Consider the following 16,797-nt stretch of genomic DNA (forward strand, 5'->3'; position numbering starts at 1 on the left):
TGCAGTTCGTGTCCGAAAAGTTTTTTGTTTTTTTTTAATGTTGATGAATGCTGTTTGAAGGGGCCCCCAGTGAATTTTGCTTAGGGCCCCAATAGACTCTAAAATCACCGCTGTAAACAACAGGTCAATTTAGAAAAAAAGAGTCTGAGCACATTATTATCAATGACTAATATACACAGATGTGAGCAGCTGTTTTTTTTTTATTCATGAATCTTAATGAGACAAGTTAGGACTGAGAATCTTTATGAATCTTTCAAACTTTTACAGAGGTGTTTTGAATGCAGAAAGTTTGGATAAACAGTCCAGGCTGTGACATTAGAGGTTTTACAATCTGTCCTTGATCATGTTGACGTAGGGCTGGAACCAGGCGTTCACCTCCTCCATCTTGTCTTCCATGGTGGATTTCAGGTCGTCAGCGGTTTTCTCGAAGCGTTCCTTGATGTCCTCAGCTGTCGTCTGCATCCTTTCCTTTAGGTTCTCCACCTGCGTCCTCAGCAGATCATTCAGGGTGGTGATCTTAGCCTGGGTGTTGTCACGCACTTGAGACACAAAGGGGTCGAAGCGAACTCTCAGGTCCTCCATGTTGTCTGATGTGCGGCTCTGAAGCTCTTCCAGGTAGTCTGAAACATGTCTGAAGGAAAAGAAGGGAAGAGCTGAGTGTAAACAAGACTCACAAAAAGTCTACATTTTGATGTTTCGTTATTTACGTTTTGTATACGTGTTATTCTACACGCCTACAATGTAAATACAAGAGTTTCTATAACTATTAATGTTAAAACACTAAAAAGGAAAGTCATAATCAGACTGTGAAAACATAAACATGATGAAACATGAGCCCTTTTTATGTATAGGTCTTCTCCTGGAAGGATAATAGAAATTAAAATACAGATTAGTATTCAAGAGGCATCAGCATAGTTACAGTGTAATTTGTTAAAATCTCATCATAACTTAAATTAAATACAATAAAACTCATGAAAACAGTCTAAAGTTCTTGTTAGCATATCAGATCCTCTTACTGGACAGAGTTTCCCATCAGCCTGCAGTGAACGCCGCCAGCGTCAGTGTGTCTCTCTCACCTCTTGATCTCCTGTGTGTCCTTGCTGAGGCGTTTCTTCAGCTTGCGAGTGTAGGCGCTGACCCTGACCCTGACGTCATCGACATTCTGCTCCATCATGGTCTGCAGCTCCACGCCATACTTCTCCATCTGGTCGCGGGCCTCGCTCATGTGATCGCGCAGTTTGTTGGACAACTTCTGCAGGTCTTTGGCCAGACGCTCGCCGGCCTCCTGTGTGTAGGGGGCCAGCCTGTTCTGCACGTCGTCTCTGTACACGGAGAGCTCAGACATGCTGTCCCGGATCAGGGTGCTAACAAGGGGGTCAAAAAGAGGAGTTAAAGGATGATTCCTGGGTTCAAGTACCGGACGAGATTAAACCAATGAAAGTCCAAATAATGTTCCAGAAAAAAAGAGTTTGTTGGTATTTTAGAGAAGCAATCCCGATCCAAAGGGGGCCAAGAGTGACTGCAGATAAATGTCATTGTGATTTTGGATGAGAATGGAATATAAAGGTTGATATACTTCATTACATTTTGTGATTATGCTTTGCTTCGTGTCTTTTGGAGTGTATATTTATTCTCCTCATTGCCAAGACAGTGAGGCATAATCACATTATTTTGAGAAAAAAACTTGATTGAGATTAAACTGAAAAAGTCTGAATAATGAACCTGAAAAGAGACAATGTTGTTGTTGTTATTGTTAAGCCATTATGATTGAAAGTGTTCAAGACTGATGTCAGTGTAGAGCTCTTCCTTAATTGGAATGAAAACATTTTTTTTTTTCGTCTAAAAACGTAGTAATTCTGATCTACCGTCTTTCCCTGTAACATTCGATGGACTCCTGTGAGTCCTGCAGGCCTCGGCAGTAGCCGTGTGCATGTCTCACCTCCCCGACACATGCTGATGAACCTCCTCACACTGACTCAGCTCAATCACAAGTCTAACATCATCGTGTTGATGCTTTTTTTTAAGTCGGTCAAACATACTTGAAGCAGTGTGACAAGAAGCCAGAGACAGAACAAACTTCTCCCACTTATTCCCGTTTTTTGTTTGACTGGTAATGGAAGTGGGAGTCATTAGGATCAGTGAAAGTGCAAAGAAATATCAATATTAACTGTGTTTAAATAGAACCGGCTGTAACGTTAGAATGAGTCAAGTACATGTAAAAACCCTTGAAAAAGGAGTTGTAATTCGTAAACAATCCATTTTCTGACGCTTATCCACGAACTCCCATGAACCCTCGAGCACCCGATGGAGAGCTGGTCCAGTGTTCCACAGCCGGGAGGAAAACCTCATTGTTCCTCTTGGAGCCGAGGTTCGACTAACGGCCGGATCCTCCTCTCCAGTACCCTGGAATAGACTTTCCCAGGGAGTCTGAGGAGTGTGATTCCCCCGGTAGTTGGAACACGTCCTCTGATCCCCCTTCTTGAAAAGAGGGACCACCACCCCGGTCTGCCAGTCCAGAGGCACTGTCCTCAACCTCCATGCGATGTTACAGAGATGTGTCAACCATGACAGTCCCTGCACATCCAGAGACTTAAGATACTCAAAGGGCAAATCTCATCCACCCCCGGTGCCTTGCAGAGGAGTTTGCCAACCACCTCTGTGACTTCAGCTTGGGTGATGGATGAGTCCACCTCTGAGAACTCAGCCTCTGCTTACTCAGGAGTCCTATGACCTAGCAATGCCTGACAGGACTGCTTCTTCAGCTTGATGGCCTCCCTTACTTCCACCAGTTCAGGGATTGTCGCCCCGACAGGCAACAGAGACCCTACGACCACAGCTCAGAGCAGCCGCTTCGACAAGCATGGAGGTGGAGAACATGGTCTACTCGGACTCAATGTCTCCAGCCTAACCCGTCACCTAGCACCTGTGACCCAACTGGGGGCATTAAGCCCCCCACAACATAGCTCCTAGGATCATTCGGGTACTCAAACTCCCCCACCACGATAAGGTAGCAGTTCAGGGGGGAGCGATCAGAGGTAATTCATGCAAAGTATTCCAACTAACAATTCTCCCTCTGTTGCCAGTTTATATACATTCTGCTCAATCTGAACAATATATTCTTTACCGAGTTTGAATTTACTGCAGAACTGTGACTGGCGTGCAGGATGTAACTCAGACGTGTTACAGTGAAGCAGAAAATGGCAGGAACGAAGAGTTTGACAGTCGAGATTTCTGTCAGAGCTCCTCAAACCTGTAGATACGTCTCCCTTTTTTAACACTCTGAATATCAGAACGATAGAGTAGTATTTGGTTATGCAACAGCCGTTATTATTTAGAGCGGATAAAGTCAATAAAATGAGTTCAAGGTTGATAAACCTCTGCAGTGTTGATTTGTGACTCTGATAAGGACGCTGGGTCGGTCAGTGTTCTGTGATTGAACTCACTCGAGCTCTCGGGTGATCTGGGAGCTCTGGATGTTTTTCACCAGGCCGTCGGCTCTCATGTTCAGGTCTGTGAAATAATCACGGAACTTGTCGACGGTGACCTCCCACGGCGTCTGGTCATCCTGATACACACTTTTGGCGTGGCAGCCTGCGGTAGAGGAGGACACAGGAAGACTTTAATACTCACGTCCTGTTCATGGAGAGTAAAAGAAGATGGCAGACTTTTTTTTTTTTTGCTGTAGTTGTTTGATTATGGGTCAAAAGGGTCAAACCATTGCTCACATGTTTGGATACACCATGTGACATTTAAAACATGATGACAAGGAGAAGAAAAGTTAAACAAGAGTTTATTTAAAAGGCCTCAAGTGCTGCTACAAATCTTCCTTTATTTCCTATCTCTCATGCATATCTCCCTTTCCTTCTTTTTTACATTTCCATCGACTCCCTCTCTTTCTTTCTTTTCTTTCTTTACGCTCCTCTTGTGTTTTGACGTCTGAAACATTTTCGGCCTAAAAAAAGAAAAAAAAAAAAAAAGTCCAGAAGGAATATTTTAAAATTGAAAGAGAGGTTTAAGTGTTTAAGAGGAGACATTGAGCTTACCTGACAGGACAGCCAGCACAAAGACGACAGCAAAGTCCCTCATGATGAGCAGAATACGGACACCTGGAATATCATAAGACAACAGGTTAAAAAGACATCAACACAAATAGTTGGAGGTTCATTTTCTGACACATTGATTTGTTTCATTCTTTCCTGATTTATCTACATAGACACACACACACATTCCCTCCACTTCAAAACACAATCAAGTCTCCATCCGCTGTTTTTAGATTTAGTCTGCGTGTGGCTCACCTCAGGGATCCTGGTCTGTGACTTCTGTGAGTGGGACTCTCTCTTTCTCCTGCTCTGTATTTATACAGCTCATGTGGGTTTGGTGAGATCCAATAAATGTACTCAGGAGGATATCTGACCTGTGTCCGAAGTTCCCAGCACACACTGTGTTGTTGTCATCTTTTATTGCTGTGTATGTTATTTTGGCTCCACGTCACATAATGAAAGTACACATTGCTGTCACAGGTTAGAAATTAGGGACACCGAATAATATACGTTTTCAGAGAGTGCATAACATTAAGGCCTCTGAAACATCAAATCCACCTTTATGAGCACACATCCTTACAGAAACTATCATATCGTCTTCCTCTCATTGAACTACGATTAGCTCGTGGGGGGAAAAAAAAGTCTGTTCAGCTTCATCGTATAGATCTGAGTTTGTCACTGTGCTTGTCTGTCTGTTTCACCGCTGCAACGTGAACACAGCAGCTAAAGGTCGTCCTTCGTCTTTCATGTCGTCGTCCAGCTGATCTGGATCAAAGTCTGTTTGAACAGCCACTTCATGTTTTTTTTATGTAACATCAGATGGAAACACATCCAACAGATAAATAACTTCATTAACTTTGACCTTTGATTGATGCACAAACACAACTGGTACAACACGAGCGTTCCTTTTTTTTAAAGCTTGATTTGTACGCATTTATTTCGAGATAGGACGGTGGATAGAGTCGGAAATAAAGGAGGCAGAGAGTGTGAGGAATGATATGGGAGAAAGGAGCCACGGGTCAGACTCAAACCCGGGCCGCCCACAGCCGCTGTACACGGCGTGCACCTGTAGGGCGGCAGTAGCTCAGTAGCTCCTTAATCAGGAGACTTGGAGTTTGACCCCCAGCTACTGCAGCAACAGGCCCAACGTGTCATTGAGCAAGACACAAACCATCCAGCTTTTCTTTGGAGGCGTATGTGTATAAATGGGATTAGCTACTTCTGATAGTCGTTACACAGCAGCCTCTGCTATCAGTGTGTGAGTGTGTAGGTGTGACCTGCAGTGTAAAAACACTTTGAGGAGCCAGACGACTGGCTCAAGTCCATTTACAGTTTTTGAATAATTGATCATTATTTATCATCACATAGTTGTGCTCATGTTGTGGCCTTGGGTCCCAAAATGATGCTGTTTTTATTTTTCTAGTGTGCCAGCATCAAGTTAATGAACTTGTGTGTACATCTGTGAGAAGTGGTGCCCACACTGGAGAATAATGCAGCAGCCACCACTGGAGCCAGAGCACCCAGAAGAGACTAAAGCATGCAAGAGATCTTTCACAGCGACATACAGAAAAACTAACTCTGACCCTGTCCTTCCAAGAATTCAAACCAGGAACCTTCTTGATCCACTGCATCACCGTGTGGCTCGATAAACTGAATGTAAAGACAAACAGAGCCGCCTACATACATCCGATTTAATCAAGAAGACTTTCCTCTCATCATGGCTTCTGAATCGTACTCAGATGAAACAGTCACATGTAAAACAGGCGATTTGAGGTTGTTGATTTTTTTTTCCCCTAATAAAGGGGGTCGCCATTGAATGATGTTAGATAAGATTTGGTGTCGAGGCGCAGATATACCGCTGACTGGGCGATGATAAGACGTGACGCTGCCCTCTTACTGCAGAGTTGAGCATCAAATAAATCGGACTCGGTGACGTCGCGTCTCAAATAAAGTTTAAAGTTGAAATTAAAGTTTTCAAAGATTAGAAACGGTAATTGTCAAACAGAAAGACATGCAATGCAATCTGACATGTCTGTGTTAGTGCGAGTGAATTTTTCTTTACAAACACTAAATGTGTCTGGAAAGCATCTGTTTCAGGACCTTTGTTTAGCTCTGTAATGATCCTTGTTTAATTGATGGCATTAACCTCAAGCATATTCTACCTGAAAAAGAAAAGAAAATCTGAACACCAAATACATTTAACTTATTTATTGATGTTTTACAGATAATAGTTTAGGCAGTAACACATTTGGAGGAAACACTGACAGTATTCAGAAAGTTGCATTTGAGTGTCTTTCAGCAGCATAAACAGAAAATGAGACTTTTTATCCGTCCAACTTAACACAACTCTGGGTCAAAAACAAGCATTGATGTGAATCCGTTTACTGGGCCATCTTAGTGAAAGACTTCCACAGAGCCATCAGCTGCATCTTCAGGTTCTGGGTGTCTACGTCCAGGCTGGTCCTGAGCTCCTCCCCGTATGGTGCCAGGTTCCTCTGGATCTCCTGGGTCTTCTGCGTCAGCTGGGTCTCGAAGCTCTGGGCCAGGGGCATCATGCTCCTCTGGAACTCGTCCATGCTCTGCTCCATCTTCTCCTTGATCTCCTCGGTGTAGGGGACCATCTGGGCCTGCAGCTCGCTCACGCTCTTATCCATCCGCACCTTCAGCTCCTGGCTCTTCTGCAGCAGCACGGCCTTCAGGGACTCGGGGTCCATGGATTCGGCGTAAGGGACGGCCTCCGTCTTCAGCTCCTCCACCTGCTTCTGGAGGTTTGCAACCAGCTCGTCGGCGTAGGGCTGCAGGCGGGTTCCCATGGCGGTCAGATCGTTCTCCACGCGGGTCTTGAGCTGCTCGGCCTCCTGGGTGAACTGGGTCATGAGGTTTTTGGTCAGAGGGGCCACCTGAGTGCGCAGAGCGTCGCTGAGCTTGTTGACGGCGTCGCTGCTCTCCGAGATTAAGGTGCTGCAGAATCACAAACAGAAACCATCAAGCTCAATACTTTTCACTGGATTTTTATTTGACAGGTCAAACTCAAATTCAGCCACTTTATTTTCCTTCAGTATTTGTCGTTGTTATTATGAGTCCTTACTTGACATCTTTTCCCAGCTTGGAGTCTCTGATCTGCTTCAGGGAGTCCTCAGCGGTCATGGTGGCCTTTGCAACGTAATCCCAGAAAGCATCTTTCACGACGTCGACCTGCTGCTTTGGCTGGTTAGTTCTCACAACGTTGGCATTGCATCCTGCTGAAAGAACACAGAACATCTCTATTAATATTCAGAACACTCTTTTTAATTCTATGGCTCTCAATTACTCTCTAGTCTTCACCCGGACTCGCTTACCTGTGAAAACAGCGAGGGCGAGCACCACAAGGACCTTCATGACTGATTGTTGCAGCTGAAAGGAAACATGCACAATTAACCCTTGATGGTAGAACATCACAATGTAAAGAGGGACCTCCTCTCCCTGGTGTCTTACCTGTGTGTGTGTCTTCAGTCAGAGAGCTGTAGGACAAGGTGTGAGTCTGCACACATCATGGCTCAGTATATATAGGCCTCTGGGTCCTACAGGGGGAACTCAGGAGGAGTAAAGTCCAACTCGGAGTGTCTCGCTGTCACTGCCGCTTCCACATCATCGCAGTGCGTCTGATAAAACTTCATGTTTACATTTCAGTCTCACTTCGTGTCATAATAACATTTTGGTGAAATAAATACCTTTTTTTCCTGGAGCAGCGGTGGCCAAGTGGTTAGTGCGTGCACCACATGTACGGAGCAGCTGGCCCAGGTTCAAATCTGACATGTGGCTTCTTTCCTGCATGTCATTCTCCACTCTCTCTCTCTCTCCCTAATTTCCAGCTCTATTTACTGTCCTTTCTCTAAATAATTCTTCAATAAAATAAAGGCACAAAAATCCCCATAATAAATGCTTTTTCACCTGATTATAAAAAAGAAAGGGAGGGAGAGAGAGAGAGAGAGAGAGAGAGAGAGAGAGAGAGATGTCTGGGTGCTAAATCCATTAAAATGCATCCACTGGATGTAAAAATCTGATTTAAACTGGTGAAATCAAATCAAACTTTATTGTCATTTTGTACAGAGCAGAAGAAGATTGTGTTCGTAATCCTCATCATCAAAGAGACATCCTGACAATCTGTAGCCTTACAGTAAAAGTATTTAACTCTCACACTGGTACAAAAGATGAAGTCTGCTCGTATGATTCCTCCACAGGGGAACATGAACATTTAGAGGCTATCAAAAAGTTTTGGCGATGTCCATTAGCTGTGACAAAAGTGGTGAAACACGACCAACGTTAGCATCCCTAGAGGTGTTAGCATGACTTCAAATAGTCATAATAAAATCAGGATTTATGTCCTCTTAGGGCTTCTGTAGAAACACACAAAGCCAGTGCATCAATAAACTGCATGTGTCTGTCTCCTGCTGCCAATAAAGATCTATTCTATTCAAGTTGAAAATTGATGAGTTGTAACCACTCAGAGCAGATAAGGTCGTGAGGTTGTAACTATTTCTGCCTGTTGTCACAAACAGAACAAAGTGTGCTTTGTTTGTGCTGATTAGCACATTCAGAGACACACACGTTTGATTAACTTAAAATGTCCTGCAGACACAAACAAGAGCAAACAGACGTTTTATAGGTCAGTGAGAGGAGAGCAGGACTTTGATCCACGACGTCCATCTGAGCTGCAGATTATCTTCACGCAGGAATGCGACGTCTCCTCCTCATTCCTCGTCTGATGACACGGAGGAGCTAAAGTCTGCCTCTCGGGACAAACTGGCTGATAAACATCCCGCCACTGTGACGCACACGGACCTTGAGACGAATTATGAAGAGAGGCAGATAGAGCCAACATGTCCTCAGTATTATGTCATGTGAGCGACTAAGGAGTAGCTTTATTATAAGCCAGGTCACCAAAAATGCACAACACATCGTACACATGTATCTGTAACGTCTTCCCAGTGACTTGTTTGCTAGAAACCCCCGCTTGCTGTTTATGTTTGCCCCCACAAATAAGTTCAGCTAATCTTCTCATAAAAGATTTGCTGATAGATATGATGTAATCAAATTTGATTCTCCTTGATATTTACAGTCGGGAGCACAGGATTTTTTTTCAATAAAGAGGAAGCACCTTTTAAAGCTCCTGTGAGAAAGTTTAATTAAAAAGCAGAGAAGGTTTGTGACCCTCTAGAAACCTGATCTCACCGAACGCTCTGTTTTGGTGTGTGTGTCTCTTTAAATGCAACGAGCCCCCTGAGTTTTCCCAGTAGACATCCCTCCTTTGCTATCAAGAATAAAAGTGGCCGACCTGTGCAAAAGTTTTTCTTTCGGCTGCAGGTCGAGTTGATGGGTGGAGACACCAGGGGAGGGGATTTTATTTTTTTTTTTACAAGAATCCCACTGTGACATCACAAGAAGAGCACATCTGAAACAAAGCATTTTTCTCTGTGTTGTCAGACCACAAACAAAGGACTGGATGGGTTTGTCTAGTTGGTCGGTGGACACTCAGGTTTCTTATTTTAGCCATCTGCTGTTAATTTCCTCAGCTACAACGTGTATCAGCATAATAAAAAAACTATGAAGAAATTACTAATCTTCTCTCCCATGAACTCTTTTGCCATTGTGAGGCCTTCATATTCACTTCTGTCTGCTTCATAACCTACTAAACTCTCCTTTAACAACTTCTGTGGCACCTTTATGATCTCTGGAATAACACGAGATTTAAAAAAATCAAAGCATTCATTTAAGACCTTGTAGCATTTAACTAGTTTAATGCTGACAGCCCCGGTTTATTTGTCATTTTTCAAACAATTCTCTTGTTGCTGACAGTGTTTGTCAAATACTATTTTCTTTCTAATAATTGCATTAAAAAAAACATTCAATTGATATAACTTAACACTGTGACACTTCCAGATAGCAGGGGAAAAAAATGCATCACAAGATGAAACCTAACTATGACACATAAATTATGACGTGGAGCGACAAGAATCTGACAGCAGGGCAGAAGAAGAAGGACTTTAACCTTAAATGTGTCTATAAAAACAGTGAACAGCTGCCTGTACGACACTCATCCTCAGACACAGAGAGAAGAAGAGACAAACTGCCTCTGCAAGGTAAAACATTTGATGATTATTGTCACTTTTAATGACTCAAGAGATTTTGAAAATATTCAATTTTTACATGTTTTTAATGCTACGTTATATTCTTTTTCCACAGAGTCACATTTAATCATGAAGGTTCTTGTGCTTCTCGCTCTTTTCTCTGGTGAGTGAAACTGACGACTCGTGAATATGTTGTGTTTTTTCTTTATCTGCCTCTGTGCTAAACCTGCTCCTGTTTATCGACAGTTTGCAATGCAAACATCCTGTGGCATGAGCAGCCCAAGACCAACCTGGACATGGTGAAAGATGCTTTCTGGGAGTACGTTGCCAAGGTGACCATGACCGCCGAGGACTCCCTGAGACAGATCAAAGCCTCTGAGCTGGGTCAAGAAGTCAAGTAAGAGTCTGCCTGAAAACAAAATGAGAATCATGTTCAAGTGATTCATGTCCAATGATGGATTTTTGTGTTCTGTCTTTTAGTGACAGGATCTCTCAGAGTGCTGACGCAGTGAACCAGTACGTGGTTGCTCTGAAGACTCAGATGACTCCTCTTACCCAGAACTTCATCACCCAGTTTACCCAGGAGGCCGAGCAGCTCAAGGCCCGTCTGGAGAGCGACCTTGCCACCGGGAGCACCACCCTGATGCCCTACGCCGAGGAGATGATCGCCCGCATCCAGAAGCAGGTGGAGGAGCTGAAGAGGGAGGCTACCCCCTACGCCGAGTCCATGGACCCCGAGTCCCTGAAGACCGTGCTGCTGCAGAAGAGCCAGGAGCTGAAGGTGCAGATGGATAAGAGCATGAGCGAGCTGCAGGCCCAGATGGTCCCCTACACCGAGGAGATGAAGGAGAAGGTGGATCAGAGCATGGACGAGTTCCGGAGGAGCATGATGCCCCTGGCCCAGAGCTTCGAGACCCAGCTGGCCCAGAAGACCCAGGAGATGGAGGAGCTGAGGGCCAAGCTGGACGCCAGCGCTCAGGACATGCAGGCTCAGCTGACCGCTCTGTGGGAGTCTTTCATCAAGGGCACCCAGTAAATAGACCATCAGCCTCCACAGCGCCAGATATTTATTCTAAATGTCTATTTTATTAAATAAAAAAAGATCATATTAAGTCAGTCTGTGTCTTCATGTGTGTGGAAGACTTACACACGTTCTCAACGCAGCGTGATTTACATTTTTTTGGTCAATATTTTTATCAACTTTGAACAAAACTCGATAGTTTAACTACATTCAAGGTGACATTTCATACAAATAACTTAAAGGAGGGATGACAGAAAGTACCAAACTTATAACGGGGACAATCCAGGAAGCAGTCTTCTGTGTTGAAGAATGAAGCCAATCAGGCAGCAAATAAAAACTGCAATTCTTTGAGCGTCCACTTGAGGGAGTCTCAAATAAACAAGTGAGACTGTTGAGTTTTACAGCAGGAATAATCGTGTTTACAGCGTGGTAATAAAAACTATTATAATATAATAAAATAATAAAAACTGATTTGTGCAGGGGTGAGCTGAAGTGTATGTTGACTGCAGCTTTTAGCTCACATAAAGTAATAGAAACACATTTTTTAAAGCTAAATGCTTCAAGGACTCAAAACAATCTGTCCAAAGTAGATTTAAACATTAAGTCCAACATCTAGTCAGGGGAAACAGCCAATCATAGTTTGGAAGATTTAAGGGCGCCACCTTAAGGGCGTCCTGCTCCTGTTTAGTTTTAGCTGAGTCCCCAGACTGTTTAAATGTAGTTATTTCTGTATACTCGCCCTTTGAGGGGGAACCTGGGAGCAGTGGTTCTAAACTAGAAATACTTATTGACATAGAAGGGAAGAGCACTGTTATGACACTCATAAGTAAACAAAGAAAAGCAGGGAGTGTGATTGGTTGAAGGAAATGAGCATGAGCACAGTTTTTTTTTTTGTAAGAAATGGTATTTATCAGTTTCCAAGAGGTATATACAGGTCATATATATACTGTTTCATATGTACCTAACATAAACAAAAGGCAACAAAACAAGTCATGGTTTGTGAACGTGACATGCAGTACAGTACACTCAGTCTTGGTAAACTTGTCTGTAACAAAAAAAAAAAAAAGAAAAAAAAATTAACATGACAGTTTCATCCACTGCACACAGAGACAGTTAAAAAAAACAACCTGGAACAACAGGCACAGAAGTCAGTGACAGAAACTAAGAGCTCAGTTTTACGTTAAGTCTCTTCAGTGTTTTTTTTTTTTTTTCCTTCTATTCGTTGAGAGTCCACAGTCAACACGATCCTGACCGATCACACTCTTACACTTCTGATCATTCATATTTAAGGATTAGATGCGTTAGATTATATTTATCACTTTCTTTTCAGCACATGAGATCAAACTCAGACATGAAAATGTCCGAATGGAGCGACAGATGGAGGTGACGGGACACACGCGGTGGTGAACATGGCAGAGTCTGCTCGTCCGTAGTGAGTGTGGCCGCGGGGGGGGGGGGCGACAAACCCACCGCTCAGTGCGGCTAACCGATTGTGATGCCGAAGCCGCACTGGAACTTGTTCTTGCGGTGGTTGAGGAAGGTGCAGAGAACCAGAGAGAGCGGCAGCGGGAGCAGCTTCTTTTCTAAATTGGCACCGACAACCCAGTTACTGTCGACAGAACCTGAGGGAGGAGCAGGACACAGAATTATTAAAGGATGTGGTACCTGCACACAAATATTAACAAACGCATCGTCAGGTAAAAGACTTCAAACCTTTTTTTCTGTCACTATATATCACTTGGAATTTTTCAATTTAAGATCTTTGCATTTCTTTTCCAAAACATGCTGTGCAAGGATTTTCACATGGGGGTAAAAAGAAGACCGAATTAAACTTTACATAATAAATAAATGGATAAAAGTGAAGGCCTTTAAGGTCTTTTTTGTTGTTGCTGTTATTCACTTCCATGAACTTCTTTTGACATCATTCCTTCACTAGTAAACCAGTGAAAACACTTCAACATGTCGGCAAAGGCTCAGAAATGACTCAACTTTAAGTTTGCTTGTAAATGAATATTTGACATCTCAGTGTGCAGGACAATCACCGGGGACTGTACAAGAGTAGAAAGATGTCGGACCTTTAAACAGTAAATTGGCTTTCGGCACGTCTAGCTGGTAGCCCAACGACACGCTGGTCTCCTGCATCCGGGTGCTCGCCTCGAACTCCACCCCGAGCTGCAGCTGTAGGAGAGCAGCACACAGATTTAGGTCATCGTCGATGTGTTTTGCAGCGCAGCACTGCAGGTGTAATATTCAACCAGAGATGCTTCAAGTATTCTTTCTTTTATGTTAACGGGACAAACAGATTTAACGTTACCTGATCGTTGGCTCTGTGATAGTACGAAGCGTGAGCGCCTGCTGAGCCGAGGGTCAGCGTGGCGATGAAGTTACTTCCTGTACAGACGAGAGGTCGAGTCAACACAGGTTGAAGCGTATGAAACTTACCGTGGACTTCACACGACGTTGTTAAAATAACTCGGCTCTCACCGCTGTATCTGCCGACTAAAGACATGACCGAGCCTTCCTCTCCGGGTCTGCGGTGATAAACCAGCTCCCCTCCCAGAGCCAGAGCCGGCGTTATGGACTGGAGGTAGTGTGTGATGACAATACCTGACACGGGGACAACAAAGAGGTGATCAGGATGATAACACGGGTATAGATAGAAAGTAGTCCAAGTGTCTTTCCCAGTTCACTAAAATGTCTCCGCGCGTCCCTCACACGAGACAAGAGGAATCTTAGGTACAGACACAAACGTTTAGAGGTCGGCTCATATTTTAAAAAAAATCATTCTCTTTGAGTTAATTTCACATAATTGTTTACTGAAACAAGTAAAGAAGTTTAACAACGTTGATTAAGATCATCTCTCACCTCCTCCAGGTGTGTTTGAGAAATTGGAAGAGTCTACATCAGTCGAGGTGAGAGGACACGACGGAGTGCCGTGTAATTAATCGAGCTTCAATTTCAAATAAAATGTTTGCAAACTTGTCGTCTGTTTTGAGTTAAAACACTTAACGTGTTTTATTTTGATATTGATCGCACGCTCTGAGTGTTTCTTTTCTGACATTCAGTCGAGTCCACTTTATCCTGTGACGCCACATCAAAAACAGATCATTTGGCTCTGCTGGCGTGCGCTGGAGACGGACAGCGGCGCTCGCTGTGGAAACAGGGACATTGACTAGAGCGGCGGTGGACGGCGGCGTAGTGCAGAGCGCTGAAGGACCGCCGCGTGCTCGGAGTAAGTGGAGATCGGAAGCAAGACGTGTGAAGACCTACCGGAGCCGACGAGGACGTCTGGGTTTCCGAGTGTGACTGTCGCAGTAAAATCTTCCCCTCTGATCTCAGCGTCGCCTTGCCAGTTCACAAACTTGTTTTGTTGCGTCTGAGAATAAGACAGTCAACGTCAAAGAGTCAAACTGATAAACAAGCTTTCCTTTTAAAAACTTAGAAATCTGCTGATTTTCATCTTTCAACATAAACAAATCATAATAGATCAAATTTAATGTAGTTTTTACATTTTTTGAAACTAAGATATCTTAATTGACTCATTATGACTCTAAATATGAACTCGGCTCTGTAGAAACTCTTTGAAAACACATTGAAGGTGAAGAAGATGTTGGAGCTTTACCTGGAAGGCCAGTTTGGATCGTACGCTGCTGCTGACCTGGTGGATGATTTGGGCGTTTAGGCTGCCGCTGTTGTCCATGTCGCCCACCATGACTGGGAAGAACTAGACGCAGAGCGGCACACAGTTTGAGTCACAGTTTACGTTTTGGGGGAGAAAAAAAACACACAGATGGAATTTACGGGGACTCGACTGCAGCGTACCTCCGCTGGACCCGTCTGCTTTTTCCCGACGTACGTCGCTCCAAACCTGTAGGTGGAATCTCCCATGGTGCTCAGCAGCACGGTGTGATTCACCTTCATGAGAGATTTTTAAAAAAAAGGACACAATTCAAGATGTAGTGTCGACACAACTAGAGTTTATGCTCATTGGTCTGACACGATGTAGTAGGAAAATACACTATTTCAATTTCTGTTATTCACACAGAACTGAACTGACCTGGAAGTGGTTGCTAAGGCCCTTATTGACAACTAGCCTGACGCCCTCCATCTGCATGGGGAAAACCTCTGAGGAGAAAAAACCATTGGTGCAGATTCAGAAGCAACACCATGAACAACAGACACATTGTGATTATAGTATTTCTATGTAGAATGATGGGATAACTCTTTGAGCCTTCATCAATAACCTCTGCTCACCTTTGCACTTGCGATGACACTCATCGAAAGCCCCCGGGTTAGGCAAAGGGTTCTCTACCTCCTGCTGCTGCTGTCCTCCTGCTGCCTCGGGTATAACAGAGGAGACTGAAGGCATCCCAAAGCCTGGCGGGACCGTCAACCCAGCAGCCCCGGAGGTCGGAGGTGGAGGGTTGGGCGAGCTGGCAGCCAAAACACTGCCCATTCTGACAGAGAGAAATCAAATCATATGAGAGAGAGAGAGAGAGAGAGAGAGAGAGAGAGAGAGAGAGAGAGAGAGAGAGAGGACGATCAAGTGACAAGGCCGAAAGCATGTTTGTGTGTAAGTACAGGTATGTGTGTGTGTATATGTACAGGTAGGTGTGAGTGTGTGTATGCACAGGTAGGTGTGTGTGTTTTAGGTGGAATGTCCCTTTAACCTTTCACACAGATCATCATGCTTATTCCAGTGAAGTTTCAGCACCAACAGGTTATAAATGCCGATAAATCACGAGAAACTTAAACGTCACGTGAGTAAAAAAAGACTAGAAACATCGATCACCTGAGAAAACCTTCAAGAAGAAGTTTGAAGTTATGAATGAAAAGCTAAGCTAGCTCCTCAGCACCATTAATGCTAGCTGCTGACAAACGGCCGCAGCTCGCGAGGCAACACAAACATCAACGGGTGAGACGTCACCTGCTGAAATAACGTCTTTTATATGTTCACCTGTGTCCGGTGAAATCCCCGTTATATATAAAACACAGCTAACGGTTGCTACTCACGTTGTGTTTCCAGAGGACGATACAGCCGGAAGTTGTATTCTGTACCACCGAGAGGAAGAGGGTTGTTACGCTAAGGCCCGCCCAATTTTCGACAAGAGCTGTTATGATTGGATAAACTATCATGACACTTGTACATTATTGTCTTAAACGGCCGTCAATCACTTTTTTTCACAGGAAGGACTTGAGGGCGTGGATTTAACTGAATGACATAATATTCATACTCAAATACAATTGGTTGATGGGGTGAAGGTCCCTCCCAGATAGGCGGGGTTTTATAATCTGTGGGATCCAATTGGCGGAAATTTTCGTTGAGGAAAAGTAAAGTAAACTGTCACTATGGGGTTTCTTCCAAGGTCAAATAAAAGTCGGATCCTTAACTTTTTGAGAAGTTTAAATATTCCCTCAGGTGTAAATGTATAATTTTAAAGTATTTCCCAACTTTGATGAACACGACTTTGGTTTAAAAATAATTAAATCTGCCTTGTGCTGACGCCTTGAGGCAGGATCATTTCACAGACAAGCCATTCTATTTAAGACCCATTGATCTTATCTTTTACATAATATTGATCATCATAAAGAAGAATATCCCACCCACCCTCACAACACAGATTTACAA

General features: G+C 43.8%; 4 protein-coding genes across 6 annotated transcripts; 1 reads left to right on the top strand and 3 right to left on the bottom strand.

Moving 5' to 3' along the window:
- Nucleotides 1–182: 182 nt before the first annotated feature.
- On the bottom strand, nt 183–4,347 carry apoea (apolipoprotein Ea). The gene is made up of 5 exons (XM_079367758.1): nt 4,296–4,347; nt 4,044–4,106; nt 3,444–3,591; nt 1,077–1,364; nt 183–631 (listed from the first exon to the last, which is right to left on the bottom strand). The coding sequence occupies exons 2-5, from the start codon at nt 4,084–4,086 to the stop codon at nt 325–327; spliced, it is 786 nt and encodes a 261-aa protein (XP_079223884.1). The 5' UTR covers nt 4,087–4,106; nt 4,296–4,347; the 3' UTR covers nt 183–324.
- Nucleotides 4,348–6,233: 1,886 nt separating this feature from the next.
- Nucleotides 6,234–7,430, bottom strand: LOC306839282 (uncharacterized protein). The gene is made up of 3 exons (XM_079367881.1): nt 7,379–7,430; nt 7,129–7,282; nt 6,234–7,001 (listed from the first exon to the last, which is right to left on the bottom strand). The coding sequence occupies exons 1-3, from the start codon at nt 7,416–7,418 to the stop codon at nt 6,422–6,424; spliced, it is 774 nt and encodes a 257-aa protein (XP_079224007.1). The 5' UTR covers nt 7,419–7,430; the 3' UTR covers nt 6,234–6,421.
- Nucleotides 7,431–10,095: 2,665 nt separating this feature from the next.
- On the top strand, nt 10,096–11,263 carry LOC306839648 (uncharacterized protein). The gene is made up of 4 exons (XM_079368453.1): nt 10,096–10,159; nt 10,263–10,310; nt 10,394–10,544; nt 10,628–11,263. Exons 2-4 carry the CDS (start codon nt 10,277–10,279, stop codon nt 11,181–11,183), a joined length of 741 nt encoding a protein of 246 aa, XP_079224579.1. The 5' UTR covers nt 10,096–10,159; nt 10,263–10,276; the 3' UTR covers nt 11,184–11,263.
- Nucleotides 11,264–12,362: 1,099 nt separating this feature from the next.
- Nucleotides 12,363–16,342, bottom strand: tomm40l (translocase of outer mitochondrial membrane 40 homolog, like). 3 transcript variants are annotated; one of them, XM_079367651.1, is made up of 10 exons: nt 16,182–16,342; nt 15,423–15,625; nt 15,226–15,293; nt 14,991–15,083; nt 14,791–14,892; nt 14,439–14,544; nt 13,653–13,775; nt 13,483–13,559; nt 13,244–13,346; nt 12,363–12,790 (listed from the first exon to the last, which is right to left on the bottom strand). In XM_079367651.1, the coding sequence occupies exons 2-10, from the start codon at nt 15,622–15,624 to the stop codon at nt 12,651–12,653; spliced, it is 1,014 nt and encodes a 337-aa protein (XP_079223777.1). In that variant the 5' UTR covers nt 15,625; nt 16,182–16,342; the 3' UTR covers nt 12,363–12,650. The 3 variants fall into 3 exon arrangements, with proteins under 3 accessions (XP_079223777.1, XP_079223779.1, XP_079223778.1); XM_079367653.1 differs by lacking the exon at nt 16,182–16,342 and adding an exon at nt 16,126–16,170; XM_079367652.1 differs by lacking the exon at nt 16,182–16,342 and adding an exon at nt 15,961–16,119.
- Nucleotides 16,343–16,797: the final 455 nt, after the last annotated feature.

This window comes from Symphodus melops, assembly GCF_947650265.1.
Source record: "Symphodus melops genome assembly, chromosome: 18".
Lineage (NCBI taxonomy): Eukaryota > Metazoa > Chordata > Actinopteri > Labriformes > Labridae > Symphodus > Symphodus melops.